This window comes from Pongo abelii, chromosome 19, assembly GCF_028885655.2.
Source record: "Pongo abelii isolate AG06213 chromosome 19, NHGRI_mPonAbe1-v2.0_pri, whole genome shotgun sequence".
Classification (NCBI taxonomy): Eukaryota; Metazoa; Chordata; class Mammalia; order Primates; family Hominidae; genus Pongo; species Pongo abelii.
In genome coordinates, this window is record NC_072004.2 from 52,967,576 (window position 1) to 52,989,663 (window position 22,088).

The following is a 22,088-nucleotide window of genomic DNA, read 5'->3' on the forward strand; positions in this document are numbered from 1 at the left end:
AAAAAAAGAATATATCGAGCTCAAAACAAGCTGGAAAATATGTGAATATCAATTTCCCCTCTCACAAAGCTTCAGTGTGCCTAGTCCACTGGCTAAATCCCTGTTTAGAGATAATTAATTCAGTTGGCTACTGCAGGTTTGTAATAAACCTGAAAAACTACTGAAGCAGAGTTAAAACATGAATAATACTGGTAAGATGCTCCAGTTAAAATTTCTTCCCACAGCTTATTTCATTCCTTTAGAAATCTAAAGGAGCAAAAATAATTTTCTATTCCGCATGGGTTATGTTATATTTCCTTGTGAAAGTATAGTTATCACTTCAGTTGTAACCATGAGATTTATTTACTTAATTCCTTCTCTCTTTCCCAAAATATCTGGTTAGACTCTTGGGCCAAATGTAGGAAGTAAATAATAATTTAGAATATCTGACTTAATAGTAAAAGATGACCACATTGACCTTATAATTCTCTTGGAGCCCAGACTGTGAACCTGCACTCCCTGGAGGAATGGCTGATTCCAAGTGTGGGGAAAATGTACAAGATAAGCATAGAACACCAGTTTCCTTATTTTGCTCTCTCATACAACACCAGACAATGTGCTCGTGTCAAAAGGACTCAGAACCCAACATGAAGATGCACCCAGCATTCACTGCACCCAGCATTCAACGAAGGGAAAAAATGAGCATCAATAAAAATAACTGCCAGGTGCGGTGGCTCACGCCTATCATCCCAACACTTTGGGGAGGCAGAGGCAGGTGGATTGCTTTTGTGCTCAGGATTTGAAGACCAGCCTGGTGAACATGGCAAAACCCCGTCTCTACCAGAAACACAAAAATTAGCTGGGCATGGTGGTGTACCTGTGGTCCCAGCTACTCAAGAGGGTGAGGTGGGAGGATTGCTGGAGGCCGGGACGTCAAGGCTGCAGTGGGCAGAGATTATACCACTGCACTACAGCTTGGGTGACAGAGTAAGACCCTGCCTCAAAACAATAAATGAATAAATAAAAATAAAATAAAAATAACTGCAATGAAATGAAACACAAATATGTTAAAACGTGTAACTTCATAATATACTAAAAAAGAAAAAAACACACACAAATTTCATTGGTCAATTTTGGAAGATGCTAGGGAACTAATTCACTATTTTGAAAACTAGGAAAGAATCAAACATACATCCTGCCTTTCCTGTATGAACTGTACCTTGGGTAACTAACTGATCAAAGAGTTTCTCTTTATGAAAGAATTCTAGCTAACAAAGAAAGAAGAAATAACAGAATAGACCATTTCACAAACACCTGATGAAATTATAAAAGTAGGCCAGAGTTTCTCAACCTCAGGGCTACTGACATGTTAGGCCTATTAACACTTTGCTGTAGGGGGCTGTGCTGTGCTGACTCTTACCCCTGAAGGTACCTATAGCATTCCCTCCCCCAAGCTGTGACAATCAGTATGTCTCCAGACATTGCCAAATTACCCTGGTAGTGAAATGCTGACACAGGCAGTGACCATGAACATCACTAAAAAAACACACATACACACACACAAGTACACATTATGCCTCCTGATCAAAGCATATGCAATATTGAGAGTTTAATCTGAATCAGATCAACCACCTAAATTTAACTACCAGTTTTTGCAAATTTGGGGAACAGATGAACATGGTCAATGATACTCTGGGGATAATATCCAGCAAAATCAAAATTTGAGAATTCTACAGGACAAATGACCCCGTTTCTTCAATAAATCAAGAGGGGAATCTATAAATGAAAAGAGACCTAAGAGACATAGTAACCAAACTACATACAGACCTTGATCAAACCCTTACAAACAGGAGAAAAAAAAAAAAAAAAGAATGGAACAACAACAACAAAAAAAATTAGGTGGGGCAACACAGGGAGACCTCATCTCTAGAAAAATTCAAAAAATTGGATGTGGTGATGCACCCCTGTGGTCCCAGCTATATGGGAGGATCCCTTGAGCCTCGGAAGTTGAGGCTGCCATGAGCCACTATCATGCCACTGCACTCCAGTCTGGGCAACAGAGAAAGACCCTATCTCAAGAAAAAAAGAGAAAAAAAAACTGGGGAAACTGTCAACTTCTTAGGTGTGATGATGGGATGACAGTTATGTTTAAACAAGATGATCTAATTATTTTTAAGCTGGGCAGTAGGTGTATGACAGTTATCCTCCTTACAATTGTTTGTTGTTTTTAAAAGTGGGTCACATTATGCTCCATGACCAAAAAATAATCACCATCATCATCCTCCTCCTTCTCCACCTACAGCCCGAAGAATGGAAAAAGAAACTGTGTTTTCTCAGATTCTGAAGTGGCAGAAAGACAATAACACACTAACTCATTTACTCATAAACATATTGTTATGGGTTGAATCGTGTGCCTTACCCACCCCCCAAAAAATTTCGTGTGTTGAAACTCTAACCTCTAGTTCCTCAGAATGTGACCTTATTTGGAAAGGGTTATTGCAGATGTAATTAGTGAAGATGAGGTCCTACTGGAGTAGAGAGGAACCCTAATCCAATATGCCTGGTATCCTTATAAAAAGGGGAAATTTGGCCACAGATATGCACACAGGTAGAACACCATGTGAACATGAAGGCAGAGATCCGAGTGATGCACCTACAAGCCAAAGAATGACAAAGATTACCAGCAAACCACTAGATGCCAGGGGAGAGGCATGGAACATAGAGTTTCTCACAGTTGTCGAAGAAACCAACTCTAACAACGTGATCTAGAGTTTCTAGTCTCCAGATCTATGAGATAATAAATTTCTGTTGTCTAAGCCCCACGGTTTGTGGTACTTTGTTGCAGCAAGCCTAGCAAACGAATGCACACATATTCTATATTTTGAAGAAAAAATTCCCAGAGAATCATACTTAAAATGGTTAAATTAAGCAAAATAAAACAAACCAAAAAAAGAAAAGTCCCAACTACCTGAAATATTTAATTGTCTTAGGTAACTGACTTAAGAATATCTAATACAGTCAATTACCACTGGTTTTAGTTCTTTAAAAGATAGTACAAAAATAAAAGATGCTTGGCTGGGTGCAGAAGCTCACACCTGTAATCCCAGCACTTTGAGAGGCTGAGGTGGGTGGATCACTTGAGCCCAGGAGTTCGAGACCAGCCTGGGCGACATGGCGAAACCCTGTTTCTACAAAAAATACAAAAAAATTAGCCAGGCATGGTGACACATGTCCGTAGTCGCAGATATTCGGGAAGCTGAGGTGGGAGAATCACCTGAGCCTGGGGAGGTCAAGGCTGCATTGAACTGTGATCGTGCTACTGCACTCCTTCCTGAGTGACAGAGTGAGACCTCATCCCAAAATAAAATAAACAGGCCGGGCGCGGTGGCTCACGCCTGTAATCGCAGCACTTTTGGAGGCCGAGGCGGACAGATCACGAGGTCAGGAAATCGAGACCATCCTGGCTAACACGGTGAAACCCCGTCTCTACTAAAAATACAAAAAATTAGCCGGGCGTGGTGGCGGGCGCCTGTAGTCCCAGCTACTCAGGAGGCTGAGGCAGGAGAATGGCATGAACCCGGGAGGCAGAGCTTGCAGTGAGCCGAGATCGCGCCACTGCACTCCAGCCTGGGCGACAGAGCGAGACTCCATCTCAGAAAAAAAAAAATATATATATATAAAATAAAATAAATAAAAAATAAAAACAAAGATGCTGAAAAGAGGATAAACCAGAGATCTTTGAACTGCTAATAAAAATAATGTTTCTGTCTGCTCTGAGATTTTTCTTTTCTTTCTTTTTTTTTTTTTTTTTTTTTTGAGACAGAGTCTTGCTGTGTCGCCCAGGCTGGGGTGCAGTGGCACAATCTCGGCTCACTGCAAGCTCCGCCTCCCGGGTTCACGCCATTCTCCTGCCTCAGCCTCCGGAGCAGCTGGGACCGCGCCCGGCTAATTTTTTGTATTTTTAGTAGAGATGGGGTTTCACTGTGTTAGCCAGGATGGTCTCGATCTCCTGACCTCGTGATCCGCCCGCCTCGGCCTCCCAAAGTGCTGGGATTACAGGCTTGAGCCACTGCGCCCGGCCGAGATTTTTCTTATTCTAAAACAATCTCAAGCGATCTTCCTGCCTCAGCCTGGAAAGTAGCTGGGACTTACAGGCACAAGCCACCACATCCAGCTAACTTTTAAATGTTGTGTAGAGATGGAGTCTTGTTACATTGCCTATGCTGGTCTTGAACTCCTGGCTTCAAACCATCCTCCCACCTCAGCCCTTTAAAGTTTGGGGATTACAGGCGTGAGCCAATGCACCCAATTATACGCTTTCACGTATACTTACCAACACAGGTTTAAAAGGGGGCTCCACCTTTTGAGCCAGAAGTTTTTCCCAGTTAATGTGTCTAAAGAATGGATGAGCCTAGGGAAAAAAAGCAGAAAGAAAACTTGAGGGGAATAGACTTTGCTGGATTGATAATCACCTTTTTGAAGTTACAAGTCACAAAATAAGCTAAACTTATAAGCAACTACATATAACCCTCAGAAATACATAAAACTAGCATTATCTTCCCCACAAAACACCAAACATGCCAATCTCTACTTGCATTTCTCCAGCGTCCCCAGGACCATCTCACAGATGAGAAGCAGCATTTCTTTTCAGCAGCTTTAAAGAGGATAAAGAACCTTAGTCAAACTGATTTTTTTCCTTTTTAGACTTTGCTTGTCTACTTTGCCTTGAGAAAATATAGTTTATTGGCTGGGCACGGTGGCTCATGCCTGTAATCTCAGCACTTTGGGAGGCTGAGGCAGGTGGATCACCTGAGGTTGGGAGTTCAAGACCAGCCTGGCCAACATGGTGAAACCCCTTCTCTACTAAAAATACAAAAATTAGCTAGGCATGATGGGGCATGCCTGTAATCCCAGCTACTAGGGAGACTGAGGCAGGAGAATCACTTGAACCTGGGAGGCAGAGGTTGCAGTGAGCCAAGATCATGCCATTGCACTCCAGCCTGGACGATAGAGTAAGACTCCATCTCAGAAAAAAAGAAAAGAAAAAAATATATAGTTTACTAATTACTGCTGAAAAATTGTTTAAGGGTCTGTAATCCCAGCACTTTGAGAGGCCAAGGCAGGTGGATCACCTGAGGTCAGGTGTTCCAGACCAGCCTGACCAACATGGTAAAATCCTGTCTCTATTAAAAATACAAAAATTAGCTGGGCGTGGTGGTGGACGCCTGTAATCCCAGCTACTCGAGAGGCTGAGGCAGGAGAATCGCTTGGACCTGGGGGACTGAGGTTGCAGTGAGCCAAGATGGCACCACTGCACTCTAGCCTGGGTGACAGAGTGAGACTCCATCACAAAAAAAAAAGAATTAAAAAAAAGAATATGAAAAGAAAGTCGTTAAACATATCTGTACTTTGCCTTCAAAATTTAAAGACTTTTTTGGTTCAATATATATTATTCAAAATATACATTAAATTCTATCTAGTTAAATCCTAGTCATTGAATCTTACAGTGTCAGTGACCATTTAAGGACCTTACCTTTTTAAGCAGACCTCTGGCTTCTTGTGTGAGGTAGGGAGGCAAATTGAGTTTACATTTGAGGATGTTGTCAATTGTTTTCTTTCTATTCTCCCCAGTAAATGGGGGCTAAGAGTAGAAGACAAGTGAAAAATATTAGTATATACAAAACAAATTTTAAATAACAATATCTATTTCCTGAATTAGTTATGCATGGAGATCAGAAATGTATGCTGTGAAATGGGCTAACTGCTAAAGACCTTTATTTTGTTTTAGAGACAGGGTCTTGCTATGTTGTCAAGGCTAGATTCTATTAATAATCCTTAGCTCAAATGATCCTCCCACCTCAGCCTCCTGAGTAGCTTGGGCTACAGGCATGCACCACAGTGCCCGGCAGACGTGCAGTTTTTAAGCAACAGGACAGAGGAAGTAGCAGTGTCCTGGAAGGAAGCCTGTGTTTCCACCGTTAACTTGCTGTGTGATAATAAGCCATGTGATTTTATGCTTCAGTTTCTCCATTTATAAAATAAGGGCATTATCTGTTCAACATCTATTTCACAGGCCTGCTATGACATAGATCATTTAAATGAAAATGTTTCTGAAAGTATGAGATCCCATATAATCATACAGCATTATTAGTGTTAAACTGCTAATAACAAATCTTTGGGCTTTGAAAACTCCATTGGTACATTTTCAGAAAGCACAGGACAGGTCTCTTGCTACAGTGACTCAGCACAGACCATAATACACACAGCTTTTAACTGTGCACCTACTGCTCCAGTCAGCATGTCATACATGAATGCTCCCAAACTCCACCAATCCACAGCACGATTGTGGCCACTTCTCATCAAGATTTCAGGGGCCCTACAATGAGGAAAATAATATGCTTAAAAATGCACCCATTTGCATATCATCTGAATTAGAATTTTAAAAACAATATACAGAGTCAATGAGGCTACAGAAAACAGACACTATTCCTTAAAACAGGTAAAATTAGCTATTACCCCCAAACCGATTATGTTTAACATGCAGCTCACATGTATTTTATTGTTCCACAAAACGTCTGTGTGACTGTTCCATCATGAATAGATTCTTTGCGTAGTCCAAAGTCTGTTAGTTTCACATGACCTACAATGAAAGATTACAGCATGATTATTCTCAGAATTCCAAGTATGTGCAGTGTTTGAACATGTCATATAAGACCTTAGTCTATCCTTCCATTTAACTTTTTTTGCCTCAAACTTTTCTTGCAGATGTCAAGAACAAGGTACCATCCATAAAATGGGATGCTAACTGTTTAAGGCTAGGGCAAAGTCACCTTTTGCCAATGATATAATCTCTCTAGTAAAGAGAAAATAAAGATAGAGAAAAAAGTGAAATAACCTGTTTAAGGCCCTAGCTTTAAGTATACACAGAATCCTCTACCATCCTGAAAAAGAAAAATCCTGTTTTATGAAAACAGGATTTTCATAAAACTGTTTTATGAAGTCTAGTTTAAGTACACAGACCCTAATAAAGATATTCTGTACCTTTTAAACAAAGGTGTGAGATAGTACTTCAAATATATAGCTTTTATCACAGTGAACTGTGAAGAGTTCTTAAAATGGTCTCAGAAAGTCACTATAACAAGGTAGCTCATTCTACCCAATGCTGCTAATTAGGGGAAAGAAATAAAATTGCTAGATAGTATGAATCAACCATTGCTGACCCAGAAAGTAAAAAACTTACCACCTTATACAAAGATCATTTCAGTTCAAGTTTAGTTTTCTTTACTGGACTGTCATAACAAGTGGTTCAACAGTCTCAGGGACTCTAGTATTTGAGGTTCATTTCACAGAAAAGGCACAATGACCTATTGATTCAAATGTAAACATATACTACACTCTGATACAGAATAAGTGTGGCCTTTATTTTCACAGAACCATCTGATACACTCAACCTTATAAATCAAAGAAGTTAACTATTCTATCGCTCCCCTATTCTATCCTGTGACTTAGAATTCACATCAGAATCCAGGTTTTGGGGAGTGAGGAGGTGTTGATGAGAGGAAGGAAGAGACACTGATTCCCTTGATATATTCAGTTAAGTATATCATTTCTCCTTAAAAAAAAAAGGTGGGTGGAGGAGTACAATCTGGAATGTTTATATGAGCCTCGGTTGTTCATACATCATTTTCTAAGAGTTTGAAACAATTAACTACCTCATGGATTATTCTGTAGACATCTAAGGATTAGCAGCTGCTACCACTTTCTAGATACCCTGGGTCAGCTGGTTGCTCCTTTGGGGTACGAGTGAATTGCCAAGTCTACCCACAGCCCAGATTAGCATAAGTTGAGCTGTCTGTAGCAGCATGCAGTTGCAGTCAAGGCTCACTATGCTATATCTATAGCTGTAAAGATTATTAGTCTCTCTGATGTTTATGTTTGTTGTTGCAAACAAACAGCAAGAATAAACTGATTCTGGCAGTGGGGGAGGTGGGTTATGCCTGTCATCCCAGCAATTTGGGAAGCCAAGGCAGGCAGATCAACTGAGCTCAGGAGTTTGGGACCACGCTGGGCAACATGATGAAACCCCATTTCTACAAAAAATACCAAAAATTAGCTAGGCGTGGTGGTGTGCCACAGTGGCCCCAGCTACTTGAGGGGCTGGGGTGGGAGGATCACTTGAGCCTGGGAGGTGGAGGTTGCAGTGAGCTATAATCATGCCACTGTATTCCAGCCTGGGTGACAGAGTGAGACCCCCATCTCAAAAAAAAAAGAGTAACCTGATGCGTACTAAACATCATATTCCCAAAGTTTTATCAAATACTTTGGTTCAATTGCATTCCTTTTTCCAGCATTAATAAAACCTACTGTAAGAAGCATAGCTTCTAAAATTTGCATATTTTCTTTTTCTTTCTTTCTTTTTTGTTTTTTTTTTTTTTTTGAGATGGAGTCTCCCTCCGTCACCCAGGCTGGAGTGCAATGTTGTGATATTGGCTCACTGCAACTTTCGCCTCCTGGGTTCAGGCGATTCTCCCACCTCAGCCTCCTGAGTAGCCGGGATTACAGGCACCCACCATCATGCCCGGCTAATTTTTTTTTTTTTTTTTGTATTTTTGTAGAGATGGGGTTTCACCATGTTGGCCAGGCATCTTGAACTCCTGACCTCAGGTGATCCGCCTGCCTCAGCTTCCCAAAGTGCTGGGATTACAGGTGTGAGCCACTGTGCCCAGCCAATATTTACATATTCTCATTATTAAAACTCAACTTGTATAATTAAGATTCACTTTTCAATTTAAGTAACAAGCCAAAATTAATGTTTACACTGGCTTTTACAGCCTAAAACATTACACAACATTTGATGTAAGGATTCCAAAAACATTAAAAACTATAAAGAGTAAGGATTAAACTAAAAAAGGCAGTTGAGCGACTATTATCCTCAACTTCTGTTACTCTCACCAAGCGTAATTACCTAAAGACTTAAAACATCACCAAGTACTATGATGCCATGAATTCTGAGGGAGGAAATATACAAAATAGAGAGATGAGTATGGGGCTTTGAAAATGGCCATGACCTGTGTGGCAGGATTTTAAGATGATTATTTACTATAGAATTGTTTACAGTATGTCTCCACCTTGGTGATTAAGCATGATATTCTCCGGCTTCAGGTCTCTGTAGATGATCCCCTTTTGACGTAAATGCCCCAAAGCCATGGAGATTTCTGCCAAGTAAAAGCTGGAAACAAAAGTGATTTAATAAAATTAAAAAGAGTGTAATCTATCCAAAGCAGTTTATGTATGGAGCAAAATTCCTGGAAAGAAACAGACATGCACCAAAGACCAAATTAGTGGGGTAGGGGGATGTATGGGAAAAAGAGATAGCATAGGATGCTGCCAAAAGGCATGGGGACATTTATGTTTCACTCATTTTAGTGAAACTATGAAGTGCTTTATTTTGCCCTTAGAACATACTGCTAAAATTGCAAAGATGTCCGGAATATGCTAAACGGCCATTGGTCATGTTTTGTTCTGTCTGTGTAGGAATTAAGCTAATAGTCAATCATTTCAAAGCAAATTTCTCCCATCCACCCTCAACTTTAAAATCCCATAGGAAATAGGAACTTAATTATTCTCAGAGATCAAGTCTTGATTTCAAAAGGTGTCTTATAACCTGACCCTTAGAAGCCCACTCATCCCTTACTTAATACAGCTACATATTTATAGACAGCTTAGGCCCACAGTATCTGCCCTCCCTCCTGTCAGCCAGCCCACAACTATAAACTGTGTGACACTCAAATTTATCTACCTCAAAAGAATAAAGGGCTGAATCAACCCTGTCTGGATTCGAAAAGCACAAGGCGCTGCAATACTGGCTGCATAACAATGTTGCAATCCTGCAGATTACTCCAGGATGGAGAGGGTGTGTCCCAGAGGACTGAGGCAGTTTCACAGCCAGCACGACCACAAACACAGCCTCCAACACGGCTCAGTGAGCCTCCTCCAAAAAAGGGCACTTCATCCCTAAGGCTCTTCAATGCAGCTTCTGCGTTAGAAAAGGCCTGAAATTAAACAATGGAATGCAGTTTTGGTAATTAAGGTAGAAAAAAACATTTAAGTGTTGTTTTCTATTAAATTAATGTGTAGGATAAACTGATTTATTGTGACCCAATATTGTTGCTTCACAAAAGGATGTGCATATTTTTAATTTGAAGCAGATGACATGTTTAGAAATAGGAGGGTAAATCCCATCCTGACTATATAATCAATCCACAGATGATATGCCCCGGCTTATCACCTCCCTAAGACTGCACCTTGAGAAATAGAAAGCCTAAAAAAAAGAGATGATTTCTGATAATTTCCATTGCTCCACACGTAAAGGTTCACTGGAAAACCACACTCACCCACAGCCAAGGCAGGCAGCTTACCAATTCAAGGAAAGAAAGCAGCAATGAGAATGGTTCTGTTAGGAGCAACTGGTGTGAAGAGCGTTCCACTCAAGCCTAAGGGCAAAGGAATGATGTGACCTCCATAGCTGCCCAGTCCCAAAACTGCTTCTCCCCCTTGAGGTCCTGAGTGAGTGACTGGCTCCAGCTCAATTTACTGAATCATGTGGCTGCCCATAGTGGGAATGGGGCTTTGCTTGTAATTACCTGAATCTATGCAACCACAAAAAGTTCACTTACCAGGCAGTGTCTTCCATAAATATTCCCTCTCTTTCTAACTGCATAAATAGTTCTCCTCCTGTAAAAAAAAGAAAAAAACATTACAAATAAAACAATATGGCCAGGCGCAGTGGCTCACGCCTGTAATCCCAGCACTTTGGGAGGCCGAGGCGGGCAGATCACGAGGTCAGGAGATCGAGACCACGGTGAAACCCCATCTCTACTAAAAACACAAAAAATTAGCCGGGCGTGGTGGCGGGTGCCTGTAGTCCCAGCTACTGGGGAGGCTGAGGCAGGAGAATTGCGGGAACCCAGGAGATGGAGCTTGCAGTGAGCCGAGATCGTGCCACTGCACTTAAGCCTGGGTGACAGAGCGAGACTCCATCTCAAAAAAAAAAAGGAAAAAAAAGAAATAAAACAATGTTTATTTCCAACCCACTTCTAATAAGAGAGTTTGTGCTTTCCTTCTAACCATAATTAAAAGACATCATCCCCTTAAAAATGAAAAACAAATCCTAAAAATTATAGGTTTTAAAACTAAGTCCTCAGGATTCTATTTTTAGTAGCATTCTTATTCTTCTGTAACACACATGTGTTTAAAAACTAGAACCGGCTTGGAATTCCAGGTTTTATATCTACAAACTTTGAAATATTTGTAGATTCCAGACTTGAGGTTAAAATAAAAAATCTTGATTAAAGACCCTTTAACATTTTACCCATAAGTAGAAAAATGATAGTCTACAATTAAATCACCCTCCCTAATTTTAGTGAATGCTCATATTTTGTATTTTCAGAACCCTTAAATAAACAGAATGAACCTGGCAGTGGCCTAGTAAAAACCATGGCACAATTTGAGTATCAAAATAAATAATGATAATGAAAGGTTACATCACATCAAATGATATCAGAATCCCTAAGTCCACAATGACATAAATAAATGAATACATAAATTTTTTAAATGGGGAAGAAGAGAAAGTTCCTTATTACAGCAGAATGCCAAGTAATAAATGAAGAAGGCATGATGGAGTAAGAAAAATTACTTGGCAAACATCACAACTAATTGTTGCAGGCAAGAATCAATGGATGTCAAAACTGAATGTGGGCCGGGCGCAGTGGCTCACGCCTGTAATCCCAGCACTTTGGGAGGCCAAGGCAGGCAGATCACCTGAGGTCAGCGGTTCAAGACCAGCCTGGCCATCATGGCAAAAGCCCATCTCTACTAAAACTAAAAACATTAGCTGGGTAAGGTGGTGCCTGCCTGTCATCCCAGCTACCCGGGAGGCTGAGGCAGGAGAATCACTTGAACCTGGGAGGTGTAGGTTGCAGTGAGCTGAGATCCCACCACTGCAATCCAGCCTGGGTGACAGAGTGAGACTCCGTCTCAAACAACAACAACAACAACAAAACTGAACATGAAAGTCTGATGGAAGATATTTAAATAATCTCAAAGTATCTCCTCAAAAGATACTTATTAATTACAAAGGCAAAAATGTCACCAGGGAAAAAATCGGCAGACACCACCTTATACATGTGACCGAAGTTAACATCACAAGTAATACGACAAAGATATAAATATCATGTACCTCTTAATCTGATGCATTAAGGGGACACAATGTCACTTCAGTGGTCCTGCCAAAATTGCATAACCTGAATCTAATACTAAGGAAACATCAGCTAAACCCAAAGCATTCTACAAACTCACTGGCCTGTGCTAATCAAAAATATCAACATCGTGAAAGTCAAAGAAAGACTGAGGAAATGTTCCAGATTAAAGGAAACTAAGGAGAGTTATAATTGCATCAATGTCAACTTCCTATTTCTGATCATTTTAGTATAGTTATGTAAGACACTGTCCTTGATTTTGGAAAATATACACTGAATAGGCTGGGTGCAGTGGCTCACACCTGTCATCCCAGCACTTTGGGAGGCTGAGGCGGGCAGATCACCTAAGGTCAGGAGTTCGAGACCAGCCTGGTCAACGTGGTGAAACCCTATCTCTACTAAAAATACAAAAATTAGCCGGGCGTGGTGGTGGATGCGTGCAATCCCAGCTACTCGACAGGCAGAGGTTGTAGTGAGCCCAAGATTGCGCCACTGCACTCCAGTCTGGGCGACAGAGTGATACTCCATCTCAAACAAACAAACAAAAAAGAAAGAAAACATACACTGCAATTTTAGGGGTAAAGGGAAATCATGTCTGTATCACTCTCTTAAACAGTTCAAAAAATTATGTATGCGTGCGTGTATATATGTATACACATATATACATATACATAGAAGGATAAAACAAAATAAATGTGGTGAAATGGTGACATTTGGGGAATCCAGGTGAGAGATACATAGGAATTCTTTTTTTTTTTCGTGACTGAGTCTCGCTCTGTTGCCCAGGTTGGAGTGTAGTGGTGCGATCTTTGCTCACCACAACCTCCGCCTCCCAGGTTCAAGCGATTCTCCTGCCTCAGCCTCCCGAGTAGCTGGGATTACAGGAGCACACCACCATGCCCGGCTAACTTTTCTATTTTTAGTAGAGACAGAGTTTCACTATGTTGGCCAGACTGGTCTCAAACTCCTGACCTCATGATCCACCTGCCTTGGCCTCCCAAAGTGCTAGGATTACAGACATGAGCCACTGAGCCTGGCATAGGAATTCTTTATACTACTCTTAAAACGTTTTAAGTATGAAATTATGTCAAAATAAAGTTTTTCTAGGACGGCATGGTGGCCCACACCTGTAATCTCAGCACTTGGGAAGGCCAAGGCGGTCAGATCACCTGAGGTCAGGAGTTCAAGACCAGCCTGGCCAACATGGTGAAAGCCCAGCTCTACTGAAAATACAAAAACATAGCCCGGTGTGGTGGCGCATGCCTGTAATACAGCTAAATGGGAGGCCCAGGCAGGAGAATCGCTTGAACCTGGGAGGCGGAGGTTGTGATGAGCTGAGATCACGCCTCTGTGCTCCAGCCTGGGCAAGAAGAGTAAAACTCCATCTTCACACACACACACACACACAAAGTTTTTCCAATGGCAGTACTCACAAAAAAGTTGCTCCATTCTGCACCTTTCTGTTCCATGTTACATGTTACTGCAAAATCGAGAAGAGAAGAGTGTATGTAAGTACTTCTCAACCAGTTTACCTCTCTGACCACTCTTACGGTGTTTGGGGGCAAAAAACTAAGGATCTAGACTCCCTAAACCGCTCGCTGGGTCCTTCTCTCCCCACAACGCACCGGGGCCAGCAGGAAGGCCGCTCCGACCCCTAATTTTTCCGCGAATTCAGGTCAAAGAGGCGGCCGGGCCCGCGATCGGCAGCGCGCACGGGCCAACCAAGCCGCGCCTCCGCGAGAAGCGCCTCCGCGTGACTGACGGGGGAATCCGCGGGCCAACGGGCTAGGCGGCCCGGCGGCGCGCGCTCCCGCCGGCCACTCAGAGCGCCGGACGGGGGAAATGGGCGGAGCAAGGCCAGGGTAGGGTGAGCGGCCTCCGAAGCGGAGCCGGGCTCTGAGGAGACGCTTTTTTTTCCCTCTTTCCTTTCCTCCTCTCCTCCTCCCTTCCCTTCCCCTCTCCTCCCCTCTCTCCTCCTTCCCCCCTCGGTCCGCCGGAGCCTGCTGGGGCGAGCGGTTGGTATTGCAGGCGCTTACTCTCCGGGGCCGCCCGGCGGGTAGCTGGCGGGGGGAGGAGGCAGGAACCGCGATGGCGCCTCAGAAGCACGGCGGTGGTGGAGGGGGCGGCTCGGGGCCCAGCGCGGGGTCCGGGGGAGGCGGCTTCGGGGGTTCGGCGGCGGCGGCGACGGCTTCGGGCGGCAAATCCGGCGGCGGGGGCTGTGGAGGCGGTGGCAGTTACTCGGCCTCCTCCTCCTCCGCGGCGTTACCGGTGAAGAAGCCGAAAATGGAGCACGTCCAGGCTGACCACGAGCTTTTCCTCCAGGCCTTTGAGAGTGAGTGTGTGCGAGGCTTTGAGGGCAGGAAGACCCACTCTGCCAACACCGGGGATGGGACACTCTGCTGGGCCCCCTTCCTCCTCGGGAGTCCACTTGTGTGGTAGTGGAGGGAGGAATTGAGGGGATGTCCCCCTTTCGGAGATTACGTCTCCAGGGGATCCGGAGTCTAGGGCCTTGGGAGAGCTGGAAAAGAGGGTCCGGGTAGGTTCTTGACTCCCCCAAGATTGACGCAAGAGGCTCGGGACTGGGGCCCCACGTTCAGAGCAGGCGGCTTTTAGATGAGGAGGTAGCAGTTGAACTGAGCCGCAGTCACATCCCGAGACTGGTTCTTGTTTTCTTTCATGCCTTTCGGACTCTAGAAATACAGGGGTTTCGGTTGTAGCTTTTGAGGGGCAAAATGAAGCCAGTGAAGGGGTGAGTGCAGTGGAACCGAAGAAATTGTCCTTAGTCTGAAATGCCTTCGCGCTAACTTGGTGCTGCAGGTTCATATGGCACCTTTGGATGCTTAAAACCCTTCAAATCTGTCCACCCATTTTGTGGATATGTAAACTGAGCCAGAGAGTGGTCAAGCATCTTCTCTGGAGACGACCCCGGAATTCTGCTTTTTCTACTCGGCTTACAGAACATTTTCTTGCGTCAATTTCTGTTTCTAAGGTCTGTCCAGAAGGGGAAACTGACTTATTTGGAAAGGAGAGCGAGGTGTCTGGAAACAAACAATAGAGTTTATTAAAAACATCGTAAGTATAAATAATCCTGATTGTTTTTTAAGGAATGTTATATCCTGATTGGTTTCCTTTTTTGCTTTTGTGTGTTATAATTTGGGTGATCTTTAATAGCTAAATAATCTTACAGAAACTTGAATAAACTTGGCTCTACCGCCCAGTGTCCTTATTTATAATTTCACTGTGGCGTATGTTAAGGGCATGGTATCAGCTGTGCTTAGAAAGACGTATTACGTTGTTTAATACCCTTCCTTCATTCTCTCTCATTAGTGCTTCATGAAATTCTAATTGGAACTTAATAGAAGGAATTTCAGTTTTTATCGAAACGAATATTGAACCTGCTTCAGAGAGATTCACATTATTCACGTATTATATTTCTTAATATACTTTGAAATATCTGGAGAGGCTTTAATTGGAAATAGGATGGAGAACTGAAGGGCAGTGGTGACAAAAATGATACTTGTTTGTACCCCTTCTAAAGTATCTCATCTCCCTTTAGTTAATTTAAAATAAAACTAACCAATTGAAGATTTAGGTGGAAATTTTAAAAGTTCTTTCTGAGTGTTAAGACACATCCTCCAAGAAAGTTTTAACTATTTGCGTTGTGATGAGTCTACCTCAGGGAAGTCAAGTGTCATTTGAGCTAGATCTGGTCATAAAACAACTTGAAGTTGTTTACTGGAAAGTTTAAATACTTGAATGTAATTATTCACATAGTTGTTTTTATTTGGTTTATTCTGATACTGCTGTATAATGACCTAAAGTGGTACTAATAGGTCATTAATGTAACTGATATAATGGTATATGTATTTTTCATCGACTTAAGTCCTGTATAACAAATTACATTTTAACTAATTTGAAATGTAATTCAACTCATTTTAAGCGTTAGAAAGACTGTTTTGTGAATCTGTCAGTTGTGTAAAAAATGTATTGAGGTAATATTTATATTGAACAAAATAGATACAACTTTAAATTATAATTAGGAATATTTATTGAGAACTTTTGCTGCAGTTTGTGTCCGAGGTTTATTTCAATATTGACTGACTTTTGAGTGCAGTGGATCCCACCTGTAATCCTAGCTACTCTGGAGGCTGAGGCAGGAGGATCTGTTGAGCCCACGAGTTTGAGACCAGCCTGGGCAACATATCAAAGACCCCTTTTCAAAAAAAGAAAAAAAAAATCTTGACTGACTTTCATCATACCTGTATTAGGAATGTCTGGATCTGTATTAGGATGTCATCATATCTGTATCAGGATGTATTAGGATTCTGTTTTGGCTGACTACAATTTTTATTTATTTATTTATTTATTTTTGAGACGGAGTTTCGCTCTTTGTTGCCCAGGCTGGAGTGCAGTGACGCGATCTCGGCTCACAGCAACCTCCGCCTCCCAGGTTCCAGTGATTCTCCTGCCTCAGCCTCCCAAATAGCTGGGATTACAGGCATGCGCCACTATGCCTGGCTATTTTTGTATTGTTAGTGGAGACAGGGTTTCTCCATGTTGGTCAGGCTGGTCTGGAACTCCCGACCTCAGGTGATCTGCCCACCTCGGCCTCCCAAAGTGCTGGGAATACAGGCGTGAGCCACCGCGTCTGGCCGGCTGACTACAAATTTTTTAAGTGACCATTTAAAAAGTGAAATTTTCATCTTGTTTGGCATCAATCAATAGTTCTTTTGTTGACTCCAGCTACCTATTACAGCTGCTTTTTGGAATAAAATCGGTTATAAATAGTTTAAATTAGCTAAGTTAAATGAGTACAACTACTTCTCTTGAGTTCTGCTCGGTAACAATAACTATCTTAGAAAGGCTTAAGAAAAATATTGTAGAGAACCTTCAGTATAAAAAGTGTAGATGATGAACTTTGTGAATGTATGCCATCGATTGAATACCTTTTGATCTTACTGTACATACTTTCTTGATGTAAATATTTAGTGCAATATAAATATTTAGTGCATGATTTCCATAGCAGATGATAAGTTTATATTGATTATAACATGGTCTCGGTTGATATTTTTCTGACAAGTAAGTTTAGATCATGTTTGGATTTTGTTTCCTATTACCTAGAGCCAACACAGATCTATAGATTTTTTTGAACTCGGAATCTCGTAGCAGTAAGTAGTCAACAAAATTCATCAGTATTATTTCTCTCTTATAACTGCATCTGTATTCAGTTTTAACATTTTTAAAACTCTTTTTGTAGCCAATATTTTTGCACAGAACTCTTACTTACATGTCTCATCGAAACTCCAGAACAAACATCAAAAGGTACATTTTATGAATCTTATTTCAAGCTGATCAAACCATGTTAGTTTTATTTTAAAGTACTATTTCTCAAAATTAAAAAAAACGAACAAAAATAAGTACTGTTTCTAACTAAAGATTTAATATGAAAACTGAAGTGAGAGAGTGACTGGTTGAATTGGTTGCAGAGTGGTTTTCAATAGTATAATCTTTGTAAGTCTCAGGTTGTTATTAGCTTTTTTTTTTTTTTCCGTAACAGAAATGAGGCTGGGTGTGGTGGCTCATGCCTATAATCCCAGCACTTTGGGAGGCCAAGTTGGGCGGATCACTTGAGGTCAGGAGTTCGAGACCAGTTTGGCCAACATGGCAAAACCCTGTCTCTACTAAAACAAAAATTAGCCGGGCGTGGTGGTGTGTGCCTGTAATCCCAGTTACTTGGGAGGCTGAGGCAGGAGAGTTGTTTGAGCCTGGGAGGTGGAGGTTGCAGTGAGCCGAGATTGCGCCGTTGCACTCCAGCCTGGGCAACAGAGCGAGACTCTACCTCGAAAAAAAAAAAAACTGATTTTAGTAGTGAAGTGAATAAAGTGATTTTACTGATTATATTTTTACTCTGTGCCATGGGTTATTTCTCTTTTTTTTGTTTGTTTGTTTGTTTGTTTTTTTGAGACAGAGTCTCTGTCGTCCAGGTTGGAGTGCAGTGGCGCGATCTCGGCTCACTGCAAGCTCTGCCTCCTGAGTTCATGCCATTCTCCTGCCTCAGCCTCCTTATTTTTTTTTTTATTGTTGTTGTTTTGTTTTTGTTTTTTTTTTTTGAGAGAAGTCTCATTCTTGTCCCCCAGGCTGGAGTGTAATGGTGCAATCTTGGCTCACTGCGACCTCTGCCTCCTGGGTTTAAACGATTCTCCTGCCTCAGCTTCCCAAGTAGCTGGGATTACAGGCACCTGCCACCACACCTGGCTAAGTTTTGTATTTTTAGTAGAGACGGGGTTTCCCCATGTTGGCCAGGCTGGTCTCGAACTCCTGACCTCAGGTGATCCACCCGCCTCGGCCTCTTAAAGTGCTAGGATTACAGGCATGAGCCACCGTGACTGGCCCTTTTTTTTTTGAAACGGAGTCTCGCTCTGTCTCCCAGGCTGGAGTGCAGTGGCGCAACCTCGGCTCACTGCAACCTCCGCCTCCCAGATTCAAGAGATTCTCCTGCTTCAGCCTCCCGAGTAGCTTGGACTATAGGCGCATGCCACCATGCTCGGCTAATTTTTTGTATTTTTGGTACAGACGGGATTTCTGTGTGTTAGCCAGGATGGTCTCGATCTCCTGACGTCAGGATCCATCTGCCTTGGCCTCCCACAGTGCTGGCATTACAGGAGTGAGCCACCATGCCCAGCCTGGCCTTCTTTTTTTTTTTTTTGAGATGGAGTTTCGCTCTTGTCTCCCAGGCTGGAGTGCAGTGGTGCGATATCGGCTCACTGCAACCTCCGCTTCCCGGATTCAGGCAATTCTCCTGTCTCAGCCTCCTGAGTAGCTGGAATTATAGGCTCCTGCCACCACACCCAGCTAATTTTTTGTATTTTTAGTAGAGATGGGGTTTCACTATGTTGGCCAAACTGGTCTCAAACTCCTGACTTCATGATCTTCCTGCCTTGGCCTCCCAAAGTGCTGAGATGACAGGTGTGAGCTACTGCGCCCGGCCTCCGCTGGTTATTTTCAAGTTTGATAGAAGTTGAGGATTTAAATATTTACTAAAGGGCTCAGGGTAACTATATTTGTTACGTAAAATTTAAGTTAATTTTTGATTATTGTGTGTAATTTGAATTAGCTCCTGTAATGGTGGGTTCAGAAAGTCTCATTTTATATCTTTGTTTTTTTTTTTTGAGACAAGAGTTTCACTCTTGTTGCCCAGGCTGGAGTGCAATGGCGCAATCTTGGCTCACTGCAACCTCCACCTCCCGGGTTCAAGGGAGTATCCTGTCTCAGCTTCCCAGGTAGCTGAGATTACAGGTGCCCACCACCACGCCTGGCTAATTTTTTGTATTTTTCATGAAGTCGGGGTTTTACCATTTTGGCCTGGCTGGTCTTGAACTCCTGACCTCAGGTGATCCACCCACCTTGGCCTCCTGAAGTGCTGGGATTACAGACCTGAGCCACAGCGCCCAGCTTTGGTGGTGGTCTTATTGAAGGGGAAACACTTTTGAAATCAATAGGATGAAGGTTTTTTAAAAACAATGAAGTCTCAAATCATTAGATTTTAAAGTGGGGTCTGGAGGTGGGAGACAGCTTATTTTTGCTGTGTAACATTTAGTACTTAACCATACATAATTATCAATGCAAGTTTTTTGTCCTAGGTGCAAGATTATATTTATTTGAGAGTATCAGATGAACAAGTTTACATTTAAAGGTGAGAATTGTGTTAAGCATTTGGTATTGTCATTATAGTTTTAGTAAAACCATCAAGTTATCTGGATAGAGTTTGAAACTAAGCTCTTTGGTGGACTGCTACTGTTTATTAAGTAGGTATCACATTTCTATAGCAAGACATAGTTGAGTTTTGTAAATCTACTTGTATTTTGAAGGATTGAAGTGTGAAAATTATTTTTCTTTTGGCAGTCTTTCTGAATAGAGAGCGTGCATGAGCAAGTTTGCATTGCAATTAATAGGTGAAAATTACTGAGCACCTAAGTAACTAAAAAGGAGGTGATGAATTAGGTTACAGAATTAGTTTTGTCCACCCTTTACGTGTCTACTCCATTATTTGATTTTTGCCAGCATTCAGCATGCTTTTTCTGTAAAGGACCAGTAAATAGTAATTATTTTAGGCTTTGGGGCCAGGATGCAAAATTGAGGATATTATGTAGGTACTTAATATTAAAAGAAAGAAAAAATTTACAGTTTTTTAAAATTTCAGTCCAAAATGTCAATCTGTAAATTTTTTGTTGATAAAAATACAACAATATAAGATAGAACATTTTGTAATACAGGCCTACTAATGAGAAATGAGAATTTTATTTTTGTGAGGGTAGGGGAGATAACACTTAGCTGAATTGGGGTTCAGAGTTAGTGTTTTCTATAATCAAATCAATTGCTAATGTTTATCTGTAAAAACCATTCTTTCCGGGCTGTACAAAAACAGGCGATAGGCCAGATTTGACCATGGTCCATAGTTTCCCCACCCTTGATTTATTCTATAAAACTAGTAGAATTTGACTAACTGTTTTGTTTCATCAAAGGTTTTTTTTTTTTTTTGAGACAGAGTCTTGCTCTGTCGTCTAGGCTGGAGTGCCGTGGCGCAATTTCGGCTCCCTGCAGTCTTCGCCTCCCAAGTTCAAGCAGTTCTGCCTCAGCCTCCTGAGTAGCTGGGATTACAGGTGTGTGGTACTACGCCCAGCTAATTTTTGTATTTTTAGTAGAGACAGGGTTTCACCATGTTGGTCAGGCTGGTCTCAAACTCCTGACCTCATGATCCGCCTGCCTTGGCCTCCCAAAGTGCTGGGATTACAGTCGTGAGCCACCGTGCCTGGCCATCAAAGCATTTTTAATATAGAAGGTCAGTTGAGTTGCTGCCTAGGATAAAACCTGATCTTAATTTACAAAGTAATTAAATTATTATAAGTTTGCATTCATAGATTAAAAAGTACACATTGATTTTATTATTATTATTTTTTTTTTGCGATGGAGTTTCGCTCTCGTTGCCCAGGCTGGAGTGCAATGGTGCAATCTTGGCTCACTGCCACTTCCACCTCCTGGGTTCAAGTGATTCTCCTGCCTCAGCCTCCCGAGTAGCTGGGATTACAGGCATGCGCCACCATGCCTGGCTAATTTTGTATTTTTAGGAGGGAGAGGGTTTCTCCATGTTGGTCAGGCTGGTCTCGAACTCCCGACCTCAGGTGATCTGCCCACCTCGGACTCCCAAAATGCTGGGATTACAGGTGTGAACCACCGCGTCCTGCTAAAAAGTACACATTTAAAATCTAAGTTCCATTTTCCCATCATGTTTATTAATTTGTCCCATTGCAGGATATGTTTCTATTGTCTGCATGGGTAGAGATAATTTTAAAAGCTTGGTTAAGTAAAAACGGATTTTCTTAATTATTGCCCTTCAGGTTAAAAAAAAAAAAAAAAGTCTTTGGGGAATTTTTAAGCAATCTGCCAGCCAAGAAACAAATTTAAGTCCCACCTAGTTTAGTTCCTACAGAAATGGGTAGGAATAGGCTAGGCATGGTGTTTCAGACCTGTAATTTCAGTATTTTGGGAGACTGAGTTGGGAGGATTGCTTGTGTAACATTTAGTACTTAACCATACATAATTATGAATGCAAGTTTTTTGTCCTAGGTGCAAGATTATATTTATTTGAGCATATCAAGTGAACAAGTTTACATTTAAAGGCGAGAGTTATAGGTCAGCCCTGGCAACATGGCGAGGCCCTATATCTACAAAAAATGAAAAAAATTAGCTGGGCGTGGTGGCTCATGACTGTAGTCCCAAATACTCAGGAGGCTGAGGCAGGAGGATCACTTGAGCCCAGAAGTTCGAAGGTTGCTATGAATGTGCCGGTGCACT

The 22,088-nt window shown here is 42.0% G+C and overlaps 2 protein-coding genes across 21 annotated transcripts in view; one reads left to right on the forward strand and one right to left on the reverse strand.

Moving 5' to 3' along the window:
• Positions 1-13,991, reverse strand: part of LOC129051366 (ribosomal protein S6 kinase beta-1-like) — a 33,469-nt gene extending 19,478 nt beyond the window's left edge. For 7 of the 19 annotated variants that reach the window (XR_008515561.2, XM_063718749.1, XM_063718745.1 and 4 more), the window contains exons 1-7: positions 13,670-13,855; positions 10,656-10,713; positions 9,108-9,208; positions 6,529-6,619; positions 6,244-6,355; positions 5,513-5,620; positions 4,313-4,390 (exon numbers count right to left, since the gene is read on the reverse strand). Coding sequence is in view for 14 of the 19 variants with exons in the window: in XM_063718749.1 (XP_063574819.1) it covers positions 4,313-4,390; positions 5,513-5,620; positions 6,244-6,355; positions 6,529-6,619; positions 9,108-9,208; positions 10,656-10,699 (534 nt within the window). In the remaining 5 variants the exon portion in view is untranslated. The other 12 variants (XM_063718739.1, XM_063718740.1, XM_063718743.1 and 9 more) reach the window with 12 other exon arrangements.
• A 67-nt stretch (positions 13,992-14,058) lies between these two features.
• On the forward strand, positions 14,059-20,897 carry LOC129047425 (polycomb protein Suz12-like). 2 transcript variants are annotated; one of them, XR_010138281.1, is made up of 6 exons: positions 14,059-14,568; positions 15,226-15,308; positions 17,358-17,404; positions 17,494-17,558; positions 19,877-19,929; positions 20,782-20,897. XR_010138281.1 is itself a non-coding variant. In XM_063718750.1 (3 exons), exons 1-2 carry the CDS (start codon positions 14,325-14,327, stop codon positions 17,355-17,357), a joined length of 276 nt encoding a protein of 91 aa, XP_063574820.1. In that variant the 5' UTR covers positions 14,059-14,324; the 3' UTR covers positions 17,358-17,404; positions 17,494-17,559. The 2 variants fall into 2 exon arrangements, 1 of the variants encoding a protein (XP_063574820.1); XM_063718750.1 differs by lacking the exons at positions 15,226-15,308; positions 19,877-19,929; positions 20,782-20,897 and having other exon boundaries at positions 17,326-17,404; positions 17,494-17,559.
• Positions 20,898-22,088: the final 1,191 nt, after the last annotated feature.

Excerpts from the sequence above, each read along its gene's own strand:
- LOC129047425 (XM_063718750.1), top strand. The coding sequence starts at position 14,325 with ATGGCGCCTCAGAAGCACGGCGGTGGTGGAGGGGGCGGCTCGGGGCCC. Across the intron at positions 14,569-17,325 it reads TTTCCTCCAGGCCTTTGAGA|ATCATGTTTGGATTTTGTTT; the intron begins GTGAGTGTGTGC and ends AAGTAAGTTTAG.